This window comes from Dufourea novaeangliae, unplaced genomic scaffold (genome assembly GCF_001272555.1).
Source record: "Dufourea novaeangliae isolate 0120121106 unplaced genomic scaffold, ASM127255v1 scaffold153, whole genome shotgun sequence".
Taxonomy (NCBI): Eukaryota; Metazoa; Arthropoda; class Insecta; order Hymenoptera; family Halictidae; genus Dufourea; species Dufourea novaeangliae.
Window position 1 is genome coordinate 19,485 of NW_015374024.1, and position 19,271 is coordinate 38,755.

Sequence of the window (19,271 nt, forward strand, 5' to 3'; positions counted from 1 at the left end):
TATTGGACAATGTACCTTACAAGGATTGTGATACTCAATCTATTAATAGTAAATGTAAGTCAAAAGCAGCTTCGAAGGATAACCCAAAATAATAATTAAAAATTATTTATTTAGTAACTACTTTTTGTAATGTTCGAATGATTCTTTTAAACTTTATTAGAAAAGAAATTGTAATAATGTTTAGAGTAACGTTCAGCTTTTTATTACATATTTCATAGTACAGTCATACATTTGTGTACACAAAGAACTGTTATACTGTAATATGAACTAATAATGAATTATTACGAGTATATTTAAATCAATATTGTTGATTCACATGAGTCTATTTGTACTCAAAATGTGCAATATTTCTAAATTTGAGGATAATATGATCCTTATTAAGTTTCATATTAAGTGATCTTGAACACTCAACTACGATTCTTCAACACCTTCAACTCTCATCCTAAAAACATAAAGATTGTATGCTTCAATATTTGGTAAATTTAAAATGAGATATGTTAAGTAGAGACATTTTAATTATGATGTAAGTCAGGAAGAAAAATCATAGTCATAACTTACGTTCTTCATTTCTGATTTTACTTTTCTGTTAGTAAGAAGCAGTTTAGAATAATTCTGAGACTTTTAATCCCGATATATGTGGGAGTTTCTGGTCGTTATAACAGTTTTAATGTTATTTCAATATAAAATGTAAAAACAGTGGTTAATACAAGTACAATGTCCTTGGTGCAAACCTAAGAGAATATTGATATTTCATGTTATTTAGTGAATATTTGAGTTTTAAATAAAAATATTCATTGAATACTAACACATGCTCAGGATGATTGCGAATTTGATCAAGTAAATCTGCTGGCCTTATTTGGTCAGTACAAATACGATGTACTGCAGTAAATAACGGGAATTTTTCAGTTAAATTACGACCCTTTAACATTCCATGAACTTCATCGGCAGTGGCTGGACCTTGTAACTTTTGTCCACCTAAAAGTTCGTCCTCAAGTTGTTTGATTGTCTGTCGAGAAAATATTAAAGCAGCATATGAAATAGGTTCGTTAATACTTTTAAGTCAGGCCTGGCCATACATTCGTCCGTGGGGTCACATAAACAATAACACAAGCGATTGGTGGGGGCTGGTATTATTATTTATGTGGCCCCACGGACGAATGTTTGACCAGACCTGTCTTAATTAGAAGATAAATATGTATACATATAGAGTATCATGATTCATACTTTGCCAGATTTTACATATTGTTCGCACACTCTGCGATTTCTTCCTCCGTAGCAAGTAGTGATTAAATCTGCTACACCGCAACTTTCAAAGAATGTTGAAAGTTTTGAACCACTATAAAAAGTGTCTACAAACTTAACCATCTCCATCAACCCTAATCTGATGACAGCTGCTTTTGTGTTATCGCCTAATCCCATACCATCTACAAAGCCAGCAGCGCATGCCACAATGTTCTGGAATTCAATTCGCAATTTGGGTACATAGAATTATTGGAAAATCTACTCGAATGGTAATACTTGTTTTTAATTTACCTTTAATGCGCCACACACTTCAACTGCTTCACAGTCTTCTACAACTACCACTCTGAAATTCGGTGTTTGAATGAGATCTCTCAATAGTGGCGCTAGTCGTTTGTCTCTGCAGCCTAAAATAGTTAATAATTAAAATAAATTGTGATATACTGATAAATTTTATTGTTCACTGTTAGTTATAGTTTTTTTTATTATCTTTAACACAAAACATCGATATTCTGATGAGAGAATAACATCCAACAAACGTGGAAAAGAACTACGTTCAGTTTTAGAGTAATATTGGATTTAACGATGTACCCAGTCAGCCAAACCGGCAAAGCCTAATTTTGTCCAATGCCTGTTATAAAGTTATGGCCAGAAGTTTTATGCAAGATTTGGTACAAACACCTTGCGCGCACATTGGTAGTACGCACACCCTGATAACCAGTTGTGTACAAAATTCGAACAAATTGTCAGCAAATAATGACAAAAGTTGTCTAAAAAACCATAGCCATCTATTTCCGCATTTGACTTGGGTTCTGTAGGCAACGCTAACTAACAAAATAGTAAAGCAAAATTGGCAGAAAGTCTTGCAATATGATCTATGTCAAATTGAGGGCAAAATCGGATCAAGGTTTGCGGAAGCCAATTTGCTGCATATGTTGCTGCCAATTTGCTGCGTATGTTGCTGCCAATGTGTATGCAGGTGTTTATAACAAATCTTGCATCAAACTTGTAGCCACAACTTTGTAACAGGCATTGGACAAAATTTGGCTTTGCATGTTTGGCTGACTGGGAGACTATCAATTGGACGATATTCTTTGTATCCCTCTATTCCACGAACAGAGGAACAGGCTTTTCATCGACGCCGTTAAATTATGAACTTGCAGTTCATTTTTGCAAGTGTTCCCACCTGGTTGGCAGATTAAAAATGGTATCAATCGATTAGTCATAACTAGACTGTGGATGTTTATGCATTTATAGCTTCTCTTAACGTGAAAAATATAATACAATAAAGGTTTTAATAAAATTTTATACTATTTATGTATTATCATTAATGTAGTAAAGCTTCTAATACAGAACTCAAAATTCTGCTCAATTTGAATTTTTAGATATTGTTATCAAAAATGGTAAATTTCCATAAACTTTTGCAGTCTAGTCATGACAAATATTCTCTAAGATATAAAATTTGTAACACATTTTTACGTTTAGCATTTTTCTTGAGATTGAACTTTTTTCGTTTAAATATATTATGATTTCTGAATTTTATTTTTTTCTACGAAGTTGAATCGTTTCAAAATTGAAGTGTATCGAAGCAATTTATTAACAAGTTCCACTAGCCTTTTGCAGTAGGAATGCATTGCAACCATATCTATTCAAAGCTATAAAAAAGTAAACAAATATACAATTAAAAATTATTTCGTACCTATCGCTACAATAGCGTTTCTTATTGAAATTTTTAGCTCTTAGTTTATGATGCATGTATCTAAAATATAATGGTGAAATATAGAAGTAATATATCGTATAATTTATTGACACAAACAAAAATGAGTCGAAAATTTAATATTTTACTGGAATTATTTTTCTTTAATAGTCGAATTTTATGTCAATAAATTATACGACATGTTACTTATATATCTTATTTAATACTTAAACTTTAATATTTAACAAAATATTAGATATTTATATGTAACTGGATTTTTTGTATTACCAATAGTTGTTTCGCAGAATTTTTCTTCAGCGACTTCATTAGCCAGATTGGCACCCATTAAAACGTAACACTGAATTCTCAAGTGTTTTTCGATAATTTTGGAGATCAATTCGATGTTCGTTCCATCTCCCCTATCAAAACCCTAAACAAAGATTCTAAAATATTATATCACGTCCATTAAAAGCCTTTCCATTAAAATGTCCTCAGAAATGATTACCTTAATTAATGACAATCCAACTGCAGTTGGTTTAATTTTGTCTAACAATGTTGCACATAAAGTTCGTATGAATTGATGAGGTATTACAAATATAAGAATATCCGCATCTTTTGCAGCTTCGACGACATCTGGAACGGCAACCTGAAATTTATATATTATTGTAAATTGTTGCAATTATTTATTAAGCCACATTCAGAAAATACACTTGTTTAGAGCGAAAGAAGCAAATGTTCGTTCTTTTTCACTTATTGTTAAATAAAATTGTACGAATATTAAAGTAGTAAACTTATGTAGGAAAAGAAGGTAAAAATAAGCTAGTACTATGAAATTATACAAGTTGTAATACTGGCAATATGATAATACTTACATGTTGCAATAACATCTTTCATACTTAAACTTAAGTGAAATTTAATTATTTAGTGGAACTTATGATTAACAAAAAATTGATAAAAATTAGCCAATATGGAATAAAATATTTAAAAAATGACTATAAAAACCAGATCATATAGAAAAACATAAAATTTCAACTTCAGCAAGTATTGTTGAAAGTCATGAGAATAAGCAGATCAATGTAGATTTCACCAGAGGAATATTATATTGATACTATCCCACGAATAGAGTAATTACATTACTCTTTTAAAAATGATATTTTTGTGCTAAATAAAACAGGAACATTCGTTTTCAGTAACCAGTATTGTGGCACAATTGTCAATAATTTTTTAACTTCGATTAGTGAAACGCTTTTTGTAACAATTTTTTATTCGCGCGCTATGAGTCCTCAACCAACTTTCCGCGATGACTGTAATCACCTTGAAATCTAGCAATTACACTACGATACATTTAAAGTACATGAAAGTCATCTTGACTTTGTAAGTGGAACGTGCAGTTGTCGCTTAGATTAGACTGACGAAATACTTTGCGATCGTGCGCTACTCTCCGGTAACTTTATATGTTGGAGCTAGTTCAAATAAAGGTCTCTGGTAGGTTGCCTATTGATAGTTCAACTGTCGAGGCTGAACTACTCGCTATGAGTATTTACTTCTGATTGATTACTCGTTACTGTTGTGTTTTTGTAGGATGATAATGTGGGTGCTCCAGTTTAATGCTTTTTTTTTAATTTGTGTACCGTCGACCGTAGAAAAATAGCGAAGCTGTAAATCAAACAAGTTCATAAACGAGTACAGACCTTTATTATTCGAATAGGTCTTTGAAAAAGGGTTTGAGAGAAAGGAATTGGATCTTGAGTCACGGTTGTATCTGAACAACGTATTATGCGTGAAAAGAATATTGTGACATTTTTGAGAGCCACATAAATGTCCCGTTAAGTAAAACGTTGATTATTTACTGTCCGAATGTTATCTGTTATTTACAGCACCGTCATTACAAGATTTGGGTTACGCATCACAAAGTCTAAACAGGGATCAATCAAGGTATGTGAACTTTGAAAAAGGTATTTCAAATTCTAAAGTATCTGTTACTTCGTCTACTTGACAAATAATCTCATTCATTTTAGTCGACGAATACTTAATGAACGAAATATAAAATACTTGCTTCAGACACTCTTAAATAATATGATAAACGATACCCTTCAGGTGTAAGCTGTTAATGATGAATTTCACTATTAAAAAGTTGTGTTAACTGTATAACTGTAATTATAGGACATGTATTATGCATATCAACGGGTACAGTACTCGGACTGTTTGATAGTTGAGGGTGCTGAATTCTAATCGTTAAGGGTCAAAGAGATCCAATATAAGATCTATTTTTGACTTGTCGACAATAGATACCTAACACACACATCGGTCGTCGACTTTCTGCGCTGATCGCTGCCTATAGCCTGCGAATTTCTGCGTGGATTATTGCTTAAGGTCGGCAGCACCGTTTACCAATTTACGGAAAAATGTTACAAATTTAGTATTATGTATGTATAACTTTGTATAATATTAAATACTTTTAATAAAGTTCTGAAAGTTTATTTCGCGTCTGTGTGCACGAAAATTTTCAGTACAGACAAAACGGCTGTGAGTCCGAAACATCGATTTTTAAACGACCGGCTGTTAACGTTAGTTTTTACAACATCTAATTTTACACTACCGACCAATAGCGTGTTAACATGTTAGCGGCTGTACTGTCAGCATAAAATCTTTTACCTAAAGCCGGCATGTCTTATTCAAGAACTACTGCCGGTCTACCTGTAAACTCTTCTATGTATATGATACATGTAGAAGTAAACGTATTTGTGCTTAGTAACTAGTTATTTAACTTCAAGAAAATAGTCATTTAACTTTACTGTAAAAAAATATTTATAGTCTGAAACTGTATACCGAAAACTACACTGGCCGAAATTTCTACAGTCACCATGTTTTTGGACGAATTCTTGTAATTATTTCATACCAATGAAAAATTTGTGTTTGCTGGCATGTTGGGAATAATTACAGAAGGCGTACACATCGGTTTTAAAAAATAAATATACCATTTATTTAACAAAACAAACAAAAATATAATTCACCAGAAAACAAACTGCGAGATTTCTAAAAAGTCAAGTCATTCACTTTTTAAAATGAAAATACAAAAACAGATACGATGGAGCCATACAATTAGTGGTATTTTGAAAATACACTAGCCGAAATTTCTACAAAATCATCTTCATTTTCATAGATATTTTCAAAATACCATCATTTTTATTGCTCCATCCTATCTGTTATTGTATTTTAATTTCTAAAAAATGGAGGTTACACTAAGTATTAATATAGAAATAGTGAAAAACAATTGTTAATTTCAACTTTATTTGTGTAAAAAGCGAATGACGTTTTAGAAATTTCGCAGAATTATATTTTTGTTTTCTTTTTTAAATATATGGTATATTTATTTTTTAAAACTGATGTGTACGCTTTCTTTAATTAATCCCAACATGCTACCAAACATAAATTTTTCAATGTTATGAAATAATTATAAGAATTCATCCAAAAATATTGTGACTTTACAGAAATTTCGACCAGTGTAATCTGTCAATTTAATATGGTAAGACTCAAAACAGTTTCCCATGCGTAGCAAAATGTTAATAGAAATTAATATCTGACAAAAAGACAGGGTATACGTCAACCTTGGTTAAGTGGCAGTAAGGCAGACCGTCAAAGAACAAATTGGAGAATATCATATGACATCCTACGGTGTTCTACGAATTTACTATATTTGTTCTACCATTTCCCAGAATGCAATCTGCTATAAAGCCAACACTAACGTAACACTATAGTTTGGTAGGTAAATATGAGACCAGTCATAAGGACACGTCGATAAAACTGGACCGAAAGTAAGGTTGCTGGAAAAATTACCACCCGGAATAGTAAAATTTGTATTCGACACTATTTCTCGTTCATTCCTACGGTCAGTATACACGACTAACGTGATATAATGGTGGCGATCTACGGGTATCTTTGTTGATTACGTAACTTCTCCCGTATGTACCGTTTGGTTCCGGACTCAATGTCAGTCGGTCAAATGATATTTTTCTAACTTTTGTCAGCAAGGATCTGTAGTTTCACTGATATGAAATAGATTTCCACGTTTTCAATTGAAAAATTCAAGTAGTCCCTCCAAACTTAAATAAAAAAAGAAAGAACATGACAAAAAAACAGGCCTGTTTAATATCGATATGTTTGACTTAAAAATAACATGATACAACATATGTATATGTATATGTATGTGGTATGTGAGTGAATATGGCATGGATTGGTCGTAAGTATGTTTGTAGCTGAATGAGAAATATTTCCTGATGAGAAATATTTTCTGAATGAGAAGATTTGTTTACTTTCGTGCGGAAGGATTTCGTATGACGATTTTAGGCTGGGTATTGAGTGATTGGAATTTATAAGAATGGCTGCGTAGTGAGAGCAGGGGATGTAAGGCGTGGTTGTGTGTTGTAGGTGTGGATACTTAAGAGAGGGTAGGCAGCTGGCAGAGTGCATGGTTTCGGGGTCAGTCTGTAGCAGTTTGTTGAATGAAAGTAGAGTTGCCAATCGTTCTCGTAGATTAATCGTTTGTTGTGTGTTGTAATTTAGCTGTTTTGTTGTTTTATATTGTAGTTGTATATTTAATATAGTTTATATTTTTATTATTTGTTGTATGTAAACCGGTTAGTCACGCTCCGTATATATTCCCTATATATTCTCCGTATATATTCAGTTCAAATGTTGTACCCTCACGAACAAACTCGGATGCCACTAGGGGAAAAAGTGGCATAAGAGAAAGGCCTCCTAGCACTTGGTATCTTTATTTCAAGTATCGAAATAAATATTAAATTGAATGTTAATATGACATAAATTTCAATATTTACCGAGACCAAGTGATAGAAGGCCCTTTTTCTGCACTGCTTTTTCCCCTAACGGAAGCCAAGTTTGCTCGCGGGTACTACGTGGTGTTAGGAGACTTTTCTTCTACGTCACTGTATTCCCTAGCGAAAGCTGAGTTTGCTCGTGAGCACTTGTGAGGATACCTACAAGTTCCCCTATATTAGCAATTTATGTATTTCATTGTCATATAATTAAAAATATTTGGTATATATTATTATGGCATAACAAATATTCATAAATTTGACTGTTAGCCACAGTGTATTTTGAAAAAGTGTACAATAGGAAAGACTCACAATATTTTCTGGAAGCCTGTGTCCAGGAAGGTATTTTACATTTTCATGCATTGTATTTATGATTTCAGTCAGCTTTTGATTATTCACTATCTCTTCATAGACATACATTGTAACGCGTGTTTCAAATTTGTTGTTATACTTAACAACATTGGCGCCCACAATTTTAGCAACGGCTGATCCCCTATAACAGAAAAATTATCTAATGATATCCTAATTTTCCAACGATCAACCAATTATGCGACCGTGCGACAAACACTCATTTTAAAACTGGTATACACCGCGAGCAAACTCGGCTTCCGCTAGAATCGGCTAGAGGAAAAAGTGGCGTAGTTGAAGGTCCGCATACTACTTGGTAAATTTGATTCAAGTACTGAAATAAATGTTAAACCGAATGTTAATTTGGCATAAACTATAATAATTCCCGATATCAAATTTTAGGAGGCCCTTCCTCTACGCCACTTTTTCCCCTAGCGGAAACCGAGTTTGCTCGTGAGTGTACATGGAGTTAAATTTTTTATTATGTACTATATGCTATTATATACGATTTTTGGAAGTTATTCATAAAAAAAGGATATTTATTACATCTCTATAAACAATTTGTGTGAAGATAGGCAGCAGATATTGACGAAATCTGTCAACAGATCCATAGCCATCTGTTCCGATCCTGCATCAAATCTGTAGCCATTCTAGTTACAAAAGCTTATACCAGGCATTGGACAAAATCTGGCTGTGCAGATTGGTCTGACTGGGATACTCTGTCAAGTAATCACTTAAGAATTATTAGATACTTACATTTAAAAATAATTTATTAATTACATGGTTTTAAAAAACATGAAATATGTATGAATTATTTTTATGAGATATACTCTTCCATTGTATACAAAAATAACTAATAAAATTAATTCTCTAACACAAGGTATATGCTGCAAGAATTGATTTCTGTCAAATAAACAAATAGTTTATATTCACATATATCTGATTTGTCCTTCTTTTCAAGTATTAGCAAATTCTATTTTATACACAGCATCATTAGAGAAATCTGTCTTGTGTAATAATATGAGATTATCAATGTTATTATTATCTGTTATGATTATCAATTTTATTACTCAAGTTCTTTAAAGAATTATCCCAACAAAAAATTCGCTACAATTCGGAAACGAGGACCTGTCCAAATGCCTGTTACAAAGTTATGGCTACAAGTTTTATGCAAGATTTGCTATAAACACTTTTACGCACATTGGCTGCAACATATGCAGCAAATTGGCTTCCGCAAACCTTGTTCCGATTTTGCCCTCAATTTGACATAGATCATATTGCAAGACTTTCTACCAATTTTGCTTTACTATTTTGTTAGTTAGCGTTGCCTACAGAACCCAAGTCAAATGCGAAAATAGATGGCTATGGTTTTTTAGACAACTTTTGTACTTTATTTCTGGCAATTTGCTCGGAACTTGTACACAACTGGTTATCAGGGATACTTCTCACGCATTAAGAACTACATGGAAACTCATGGACACCATTGAAGAAAATTATGTACATAAAATAAGTGAAAACGTAAATTTTAATTAACGAAAGAGTTATAATAAAACAATATAGATACCAATTGCCGCTTCCAACAATACATATCCTCTTCTTCGCCTGAGTAGTCATTTTGCAGTGTATATGATATCACAGAATTAATGTTCAAAAAATCGTATGGAGGTGAAACACTACGTAGGCCAGTGTCACAAATCCGATTATTTTCAGGCGCCGATGTACGATTGACTGACTGACCGATTAACTTACAAACTAACTTCAGCCTTCTTTGACCTTAGTAACGATCACAAATTATTTTCTAACACTTGGCGAACGCCGCTGTGGACCAAGGCCAACATGAACGCAATCGCAAACTGTGGCCAGGTTGAAAGTTAAAATTAGCAATAGTTTGATAATACATTTGACATGTTACAAAGGCTTCAATGAAATAAATTAACCTTGAATTTAAAATTTATAATGGAATTAACCCTTGTACAGCGGATGCAGTGTCATTTTTAGCCAACTATAGAAATCGTCGTATTCCTTGTTCAAAAATCGTTTTGTCAAATTCCTTGATCACAGACTCTTTATATCTTTATGTGACATAAAAAACATACAAACATTTACTTATGGGTCAAAGTGACCCTGTATCCGCCAGCTATGTCACTCCCAGAACACCCGTCTTCCGAGGGTTACATGATTCACTTTAAATTTTTCGTTTTGGAAATCGATGACACTTTAGAGAGTGTAAAAAAAATGGTAAATGAAAGTCCACACAGCACAATATATATTAATGAACAATTTTATTTGAAAAAATGTATAAAATTCAAAAGTAAGTACAAATAGGTATATACAAATCCATTGAATATAAATACATCACACTCATTTACAAATAAAACGATAGATTTTGAAAATTATAATGACCTAAGAGAAAAAGGTCAATTAAATCCGATATATACACATATTTCAGAAGTATTTATTGACAACAGATTTTAAAGAAAAGTGATTGCTCTATTGTTAACATAGTTAGTCATGATGAGTGCGATTGTTATCACAATATCCAGTTAGTGTGAGTGTTAAATGTGTTAATAATGCATCACATTCCAAAAATAATCTATAAATTGATAACAATTTTTTAGACATGAATACATGAAGCATCTCTCCTCTTTGTCCTTCAATATCATCTTCACAAATGGCACTTCGGTGCAGGTAGCTGCAGCATTGATGAATTAACGTCATTGTCCCTAAATATGAAGTGAATATTATTAAAATAGACATCTCTCAATCGCGACAATCGTTACTATCAAACATCACGTATTTTTACATTCTCAAACACATTGCATTAGCATATTGTTTAATTGTAACAATTTAAAATACAACGTGATATTTCAGTGGAGTCATCATAATTTCTTACATAAATGTTGGTGTTGGTTTTGGAATAAGGGCAATTATGATTCTAATCTAAACAAAGATGGTTAAGATAACAAATAATAGACATATATTTAATTTTCATATTACATTGTTCATGATAATTATGATTCCATAATGTAACAATTTACAATAATCTATAATACCTAAACAATTTATGCTTTTAGTTTATAACAATCTACAATAATCAACAAAATCTAAATATCGCTGATACATGTTTGTTCATAAAATCTTCATACTTTACATAACAATTCTGATATATTTTTCATTAAAATATATACAATAGCGCATACTCTGCTTGTATATATTACCTAACACTTCATTATATGAAGATTTTACTAGCACATACACATATGCCTTTTATGTATATTTTATATAGTTCAAGAAAAGTGAATAGTGTTGTTAAGGGTGTACTGAAAATATTCTTATTTGTATTACAATATATCATATGTAATTAAAACATAAAATGGATGATAAATGGAAGGACTAAAAACAAACAGACGGACATAAACAACAATTTAAATGTTACTTAAAACTTTTACAAAGATCACTTATTAAAAGATCATAAAATTCATTAATTACCATGGTCCATCTTCTTCTTCTTTTCTGATTCTATAATATTATGTGACAGTTTGTATATTAAAATAAGCAATAGAAACTATATTTTCTAGAATACAACATTCAATGTGATATAAATATGATCTTTAATAAAAACATGTTCATATTTATTTGTCTATTTAAAAAAAAAAAAAGATACTGCATACTGAACATCCAAATTTCATACACCCTCAAAAAGCATAAGAACAATAAACATTCATGCAAAGTAAATCACCTACATTGCCATTTAAAACACATATTGTTAGTTTATTTCCATCAATAAAATGCAATGCTTCATACAATGCAGCATTTCAGATCAGTTTAACTTATACATAAGTTATCTTTCTGACAAAAACAAAATGATCTCTATATCAGATATGGTTTTATGCATCCTTTTCAGTTTCGCCACTAAAATTTATGTTGACGTGTGTCATATACTTTACTGATAGAAATAAGTCATGTTCCACCTTGTATACAATAAATACTATAATCAGGTTCTACAGAAAAATATATAGCTACTTTTCTTGTACAATGCACACTGACTAATTTTTTACATGTATGTACACACTTTTACATATTATACATAGTATTAATATTTAGCGACGAACAAGGGAAGTTAGGGAATCCGAAATTTCAGAAAACAATGATCCTTTGTGTGGAAGTAGAGTAGCTTATCCGTAACACAAAACTAATTTTTCTTTAGACCGTACTAGGATTTAGAGTCAAATCATTCCTTGTTAAGAAATGCAGAATTTTCTTTTTCATGGAGTATCTCGAGAACCATGACAGCTATCGAAGAAACGTTTAAACAAAAGATGCATGTTTATTTATATTTATAAAACTACATAACAAGTAATTACCGAAACATTCGTACGTAAAAAAATGTCCCGCTTCTATGCGATGTGCATGGTGTGGTGAGTATTTCTGTTTGAAATATTCCTTTGAAAAATACCATTATTGTACCAATTTACCGTATTTACCGTTTTGTACGAGTATAACTTTTTCAATATATATTTAAACAACAAAGCATATGCAAACAGAAAGTGTAAATGTTTAAATACTGCTTTATGCAAGCAGTTGATTAAGAAAAATTTCTAAGATTAACTTTAAATTCGATAATAGAGGTTTTATTTATTTACAAAAAAATATAACAAATTATTTATATACAGGATGTCTCAGCTAACTTAAATAGCATCAAGGGGCAATCAGGTGGAAGCATTTCAAAGATTTCAAGGTCACCTTGACTTTTTTGAACAGAATGACCTATTTTTTGTATCATAGATCGATAGAGTATGAAATTCTGAGTAAAAACGTGTTGACCTTCATATGTTCTAAACTTAATAGTTAACGAGATTTTTACAAAATAAGTTTTAATACGTACTTACTATTTAGAAGCTATTTATATGTGCTCGAACTGATGCCCCTCAACTTCAATACAGCGATTTCAATACAGTGATTATTTTGTAAATATGTCGTTAACTGTTAGGTTTAAGATGTATGAAGGTCAACACATTTTTACTCAGAATTTGATACTCTATCGATCTATGGTACAAGAAATAGACAAAGGTTCTACTTTTCTAAATTTTTGAGTTCTCTAACTTCCCTTGTAAGCACAGTTTTACCCAATTATTTTTACATATGTGTAGTCAAAGAGTGCGCTAGTATCATTAGTATAACTAGGACCATGGTTAAAATAATTATTATTACAACAGAAAATACAGGAAATTGTAAATAACATAGATTACTAAAATACTCAATTTACTAATAAATTCAAATGTAAAATCTGTATGTTGCATAAAAATCACAAGTGCAATGAATTAAGTGTAATAAATATCATATTATATAATGTATTTATACATTATTTTTTTGTTGATATTCTGAATTATTAAATTATGACATAAAAATATTTTGGGACAAATTTGAAAAATTATCTATACAATGTGCTAAATGAAACATCTATCAGCCTATATCATTTTGGGAAAGAGGTCAAATATTTTAACTATGTGCTCCACCATTGGTTTTAGTGGAGACAATTAGGCTTACATGTGTTCAGGATGGTTGCGTATGCATTCAATTAGTTCCTGTGGATTTATCTCACCAGTGCAAATCCGATGTATAGCTGTGAAAAGGGGGAAGCGGTTTTGCATATTTTTTGCTTTCAACATGTAATTTACTTCATCAGCTGTGAAAGGACCTTGTAACTTCTGTCCATTTAACATTTCCTTTTCCAATTCTTCAATTGTCTGCAAATAATTTACATGTTTTAATATCATTTGTATTATCATGAATAATAATAACTAACCTTGCCAGTTTTGACAAATGCTTCTGAAACTTTACGATTCCGACCACCGTAACAAGTAGTAATAAGGTCTGCTACACCACAACTTTCAAAGAATGTAGAAAGCTTTCCACCAGGGAAAAAGACATCTACGAATTTAATCATTTCCATAAGTCCTAACCTAATGATAGCAGCCTTTGTATTATCCCCTAGTCCTAAACCATCGACAAAACCAGCACCACAAGCTACTATGTTCTGTTAAAAATCAAATACACATAAATATTAGTATACATATTATGAGTTTAAAACTGTTAAAATTATTTTCAGATAATGTAATTCCTTTCACTATCAACGCAAGAAATGTAAATATTTAGATACTACTGAGATAATACTTATTATACATAAATTGTACATGTAGATGAATATTCAAGAACATTACAATATGATTACCTTTAGTGCTCCACAACATTCAACTGAATCAACATCTTCAACAACTACAACTCTGAAATATGATGTTTGTATCAAATCTCTTAATGTAAGAGCCATAGTTTTATCCTTGCAACCTAAAAATGAAATATAATCATGTAACATTTGTTAAAAAAAATGTCATAAATCGTTGTGTGTATTTAATTAAGAATTTTACTACCATATAATGGTTCCAATATAAGTTTCTAAAAAATGCAGTTTTTGTAGCTACAATAATTTGAGAATAGGATCTGGTTTTAGAAAGATTTATGATTGCTTGTGTAATAGCAGAGAGGAAATGAGAGTGCTAACGCCCGGGGTTTCGGTGTTCCCGGGCAAGTGCTGCCTCCCTGCTCCACATAAACATGGACAAGAATCCCTGGTCCACATAAGCATGGACAAGAAACCCTGGTCTACATAAGCATGGACAAGAACCATTGGTCCACATTAGCATGTATTAGAACCATAAAATTTCACAGCCGCAGCGAATACACATTTCGCGGCGATAGATTAGCAACAGTTAAAAATACATAGCGTTTTATGAGACTGTTCATACCAATGCGAAAAATTTCCGCAAACAATTATACAGGGTGTTCGTCAACTAGTGGGAAAAAATTTCAGGGGTAATTCTTTGAGGCAAAATAAGACAAAAATCAAGAATAACGAAATTGCGAAAAATGCTTCGTTTGTTAGTTATAAGCATTTAAAAATTGACCCAAATCATGGCAATCCGCGCGCACGGAGTGTCAGCGTTACAATAGGCGGCCGAAAACACAATAGGCAAGGTCTTCGTCGATGGCAGTAAGACGTTACAGGAAATCCGCGGGTGGTCGTCCTGCAGAAGACAAGAGGGAGTTTTATAATGTCCAGACTCGCACATCCTCGGCATCGTGGCCAAGTAGCCTCGAGGCCCCGAGTGGTGTATGAGAAAAAAATACAGATGTTGCTCTAAGAATATACGAAAACAAAACGCGACCTCCAAGACACTTTCCCATGCAGTTTTTCCTTCCCAAAAAGTATTGACCATGAAAGAGTGGGGATCGACCTATTACGCCACATCGATCCTAACGAGGGAGGATCAGTTCAACAATATCAGTCGTCTTTTCCGAACGGTGCCCTGTGCATTCTATGAGCAAATAGTGTTCATGTTCGGAAAACTAAGTTTTAGTTTATTTAGCGATTACGTAGTGATTATTTAGTAGTGTCGCGTATGTCGTCGTTATAAATAGGGCAAATTAATTATTGTAAGTTTTATTAATTATTGTAGGTTTTATTAAGTATTGTAGATTTTATTAATTATTGCAAGTTTTATTAAATATTGTAGATTTTATTCATTATTGCAGATTTTATTAAATATTGTACGTTTTATTAATTATAGCGTGTTAAAAATTAGTATAAAAGTTATTGTTAAATTGTTTTAAATTAATTATTTTGAGTGTTAGTTTTGTGTAACCTATAGAGTGTTAAACCCAACGGAGGAACAGCTCGCGGGTCTACTTAATCGCGCAGTGTGTGAACATTTTTCGCGGACGGGACAATGGCTCAGTGTGTGTGGACACTTTCGCGGACTTCTGTGGTGTACGTGCGTGTGCGGATTAATTTCATGGATACTCGTGGACAGGACAATTGTGATACGTGACAACCAGAGGGGGCATTAATCCTCTCTACTCGATAATATTCGTAAGAAGATATTTACATTTCTTGCGAATTTTATCGAGTAATCAGAGTTAATGCGATACAGGTGGATTCGAGTCAAATACCGTGGGCACAAGTTATCGACATCTTCTACGGGGTAAGTAAACAGCTGTTCTACCGACTTTTCCTGCACGTCGTTGAGTCTTTCAAGTGACTGAACGCCCCTGATGAGCCGTGATCCGCTGACACTCCGTGCGCGCGGATTGCCATGATTTGGGTCAATTTATATAATACATATACACATATACATGTACAAGGAAGTCGAAAAATCAGTCTATGCGTCTGTTCACTTATAGTTCAAGAACTACTGAATCAATTTCGATGCGGTTGGTGTTATGGTGTAGTGCAATTTTCGGGAATGGTTTTAGGCTATAAACTATTTTATTACATAAACCATTAACTTATTCGAGTTGAGCAAGCCGTTTATTTTTTAATTTATAAATGCAAGGCTTTGGTTAAGGATATCATAATAAGGAGCTCATATTCCAAGGCGTTATTAACGTTTCAGTTTAACCCCGTATTGTTTAACACGGATCTTTCCAAATACTTACATTATATGTATGTAGTTAGCAGACAGGGAATACTTCCTTGTTTGCTTCACGTTCGGAGACCCAGCTTTGAATAAAAGGTACTCAGCGAAATTGTTTCAAGCCTTCGAATGAATCATCGAATAAGGATACAGATAGAAATGAAAATTTTCTTTTAAGTTTGAACGTATCTATTAGTATTATAAAGTATTTTTTGTCAAAATAAATCGTTTTTCAGATAATTGTACAACGAATTTATACTGAAAGATGATTCGCATCTTATTTCTATGAAATAATATTTTGGATTCTATATTTCTATTCGCATCCAAAAATAATTAAAAGGAATTACTTTTTGCATGTACTTAGAATGAAATGTAACGATATTTTTATTTAAATCTGTACTTTTAGTGCATTATTTACTTTTCGTTCTACATAGAAGCATAACTGTTTCGCGCGTAGAGAGCACGACTGTTTAAGCGTGAAACAGTTATGTTATTACGTAGGACGAAGTGTAAAAAATTAGATCAATTTTTACCAATACGTAAGCTTATAATTCAATCAGTATGTATTTAAGGCTCTCACAGACCAACGCGAAATATTCGTAGCGATAATATGTTAGTATATAATTGTTTGCGGAAATTTTTCGCATTCGTATGAACAGTCTCATAAAACGCTATGTATTTTTAACTGTTGCTACTCTATCGCCGCAAAATATGTATTCGCTGCCGCTGTGAAATTTTATGGTTCTGATACATGCTAATGTGGACCAATGGTTCTTGTCCATGCTTATGTAGACCAGGGTTTCTTGTCCATGCTTATGTGGACCAGGGATTCTTGTCCATGTTTATGTGGACCAGGGGAGCAGCACTTGCCCGGGAACACCGAATCCCCGGGCGTTAGCACTTTCATTTCCTCTCTGGTAATAGTCATTGCTTTATGCAGGCCTGTTCAAGAATGTAACCCTCGTGGCAGCGTTTCGTCCTAGCGCAAAAGTACTTAAAGCGATAGGTCTGGTAAACCGAACCTACAAAGACGACGTGCTGTTTGTATTTATCGGCAAGCGTTCACAAAACTTCGACTGTTCGACTGCCCGATGTCGAGTCAACGCAGGTCATAAACAAAATCCGCGTTTCCTTTATTCAATCTTGCCAGGAGAACTCCCACACACCCTTTTTTATTTCAATCTAGTGACGATGCCCCTACTAACAATACTGATTACTATTATATTAGCTATTAATAGGAATTATACTAGTACGCCTAGACAACATTATCGATTCTGTACAGTATATTATTTACACTGGTTTCAAACGTAGCGTTTCGTATATTTTTTATGATCGCAGTACCATAGTATTGGGATTTGGAATAGAATAGGAAAGTTGGGGGAGGGGGGGGATAAAGTAATCATTTTGCTGCTTTCGCATTTGTTTTAAAAGAACAGGCCGTAAAATTTGCAATTTTTGCCTATTTTCGTGCAACGGGAGTACTTATGAATTTTTTCTTGGAAGTTATTTATCGTATTAAGTTCATTTGTGACTTGTTTTATCCTAGAAGTTTTGGCTTATTTGAATACTATTTTTTTACATTGAAAAATCATTTTTCTAACATGAGAAATTATAAACAAGTTTCTCTTTTGTAAATTTCTTCCCGAGAATCGAGTATGATCGCCCGGCAATGTCAACATAAAGAATGCCGTACGTTATAAAATTATACGGGAGTTATATTATTTCCAATCTTTTAGAAATTTATCTAATAATAAATAAAATGAAACCCGAGGAAAAACTAAGACGCAACAATATTTTGGATCTATTTGTTATATTATTTTTATGTAATTGATATAAAATTTGTATATAATCATACAATTAAACATAATTTTATTAATTTCTCATCTTATACAGTAATCATAAATACTATCGCATTGCGGTCATAATAAATATACATAACGCTACGTTTGAAGGCATTGTAAATAATGTATTGTACATACTTATCAATGTTATCCAGGTGTACTGCTATAACTATTTAAAATTTGTAAATACATTCTATGATATTCAGACGTCTTTGCTTCGAGAATGAATGAAAGTGACCTGTTGAACAGAGGGTATTTTCAAAGAGGGAGAAAAAAAATGTGAAGTGCCTCGAACAGAGAGAACGTTCGGAGACAGAGAAAAGAGAGTGTGAAGTGCGTAGGGACCGTAGGGTAGGCGGCTTCGTGTTTACTGATTATACCGTGACAACCACCGTTGCCCGAATTGCTACCGTGCGTCGTGGCAAGCCCGAATGCATAATGCCCTCAGAACACTTATTGGACAGGCCTGCTGTATGGCATCAGAATTACATCAACATTCAATATTAACGTAATATCAATTCTTTTTTAAGAGAATATAGTCATACTTGAACGAATATAGGAAAACGTTTCTGTACTGAATACTCCCCTGCATCTGACAACAACTTTACAATCCCACAGTCCTTTGTCAAACTGATTTTGTTGACACACTTTTAATTTAGAGGACCAAAAAATATATATATAAACCTCATTGGATTTCTTTTCCATAAATCTTTGTTTTCAAGAAAAACAAAAAACAAGATTTTCAGGTGTACTTCTCCATTTTTATGTACAAGACGGTTACATACGAGGGCGGTCCGATAAGTACTTAGCCTCACCACCCGATGGTCGCCACGATCGCAAG

General features: G+C 32.7%; 2 protein-coding genes across 3 annotated transcripts; both read right to left on the minus strand.

Annotated features, from left to right (window-relative positions):
* Nucleotides 1-203: 203 nt before the first annotated feature.
* On the minus strand, nucleotides 204-9,903 carry LOC107189258 (glycerol-3-phosphate dehydrogenase [NAD(+)], cytoplasmic-like). 2 transcript variants are annotated; one of them, XM_015577748.1, is made up of 8 exons: nucleotides 9,683-9,903; nucleotides 8,083-8,263; nucleotides 3,441-3,581; nucleotides 3,224-3,365; nucleotides 1,534-1,646; nucleotides 1,225-1,455; nucleotides 807-1,006; nucleotides 204-442 (listed from the first exon to the last, which is right to left on the minus strand). In XM_015577748.1, the coding sequence occupies exons 1-8, from the start codon at nucleotides 9,730-9,732 to the stop codon at nucleotides 412-414; spliced, it is 1,089 nt and encodes a 362-aa protein (XP_015433234.1). In that variant the 5' UTR covers nucleotides 9,733-9,903; the 3' UTR covers nucleotides 204-411. The 2 variants fall into 2 exon arrangements, with proteins under 2 accessions (XP_015433234.1, XP_015433233.1); XM_015577747.1 differs by lacking the exon at nucleotides 204-442 and adding an exon at nucleotides 674-731.
* Nucleotides 9,904-10,559: 656 nt separating this feature from the next.
* Nucleotides 10,560-14,463, minus strand: LOC107189257 (glycerol-3-phosphate dehydrogenase [NAD(+)], cytoplasmic-like; the record flags this gene model as incomplete). The annotated part of the gene is made up of 4 exons (XM_015577746.1): nucleotides 10,560-10,841; nucleotides 13,666-13,865; nucleotides 13,925-14,155; nucleotides 14,351-14,463. Coding segments are annotated over 4 exons (602 nt in total), but the record flags the coding sequence as incomplete, so codon positions are not given.
* Between the last annotated feature and the right edge of the window lie 4,808 nt (nucleotides 14,464-19,271).

What these genes read in the sequence shown, in the direction of transcription:
- LOC107189258 (XM_015577748.1), bottom strand. Translation starts at nt 9,732, where the DNA reads ATGACTACTCAGGCGAAGAAGAGGATATGTATTGTTGGAAGCGGCAAT. An exon ending in ATTGTTGGAAGCGGCAATTG is followed by an intron (nt 8,264 to 9,682) that starts GTATCTATATTG and finishes TTTCTGTTATAG; the next exon opens with GGGATCAGCCGTTGCTAAAA. An exon ending in ATTCTGCGAAACAACTATTG is followed by an intron (nt 1,647 to 3,223) that starts GTAATACAAAAA and finishes TAACTATTTTAG; the next exon opens with GCTGCAGAGACAAACGACTA.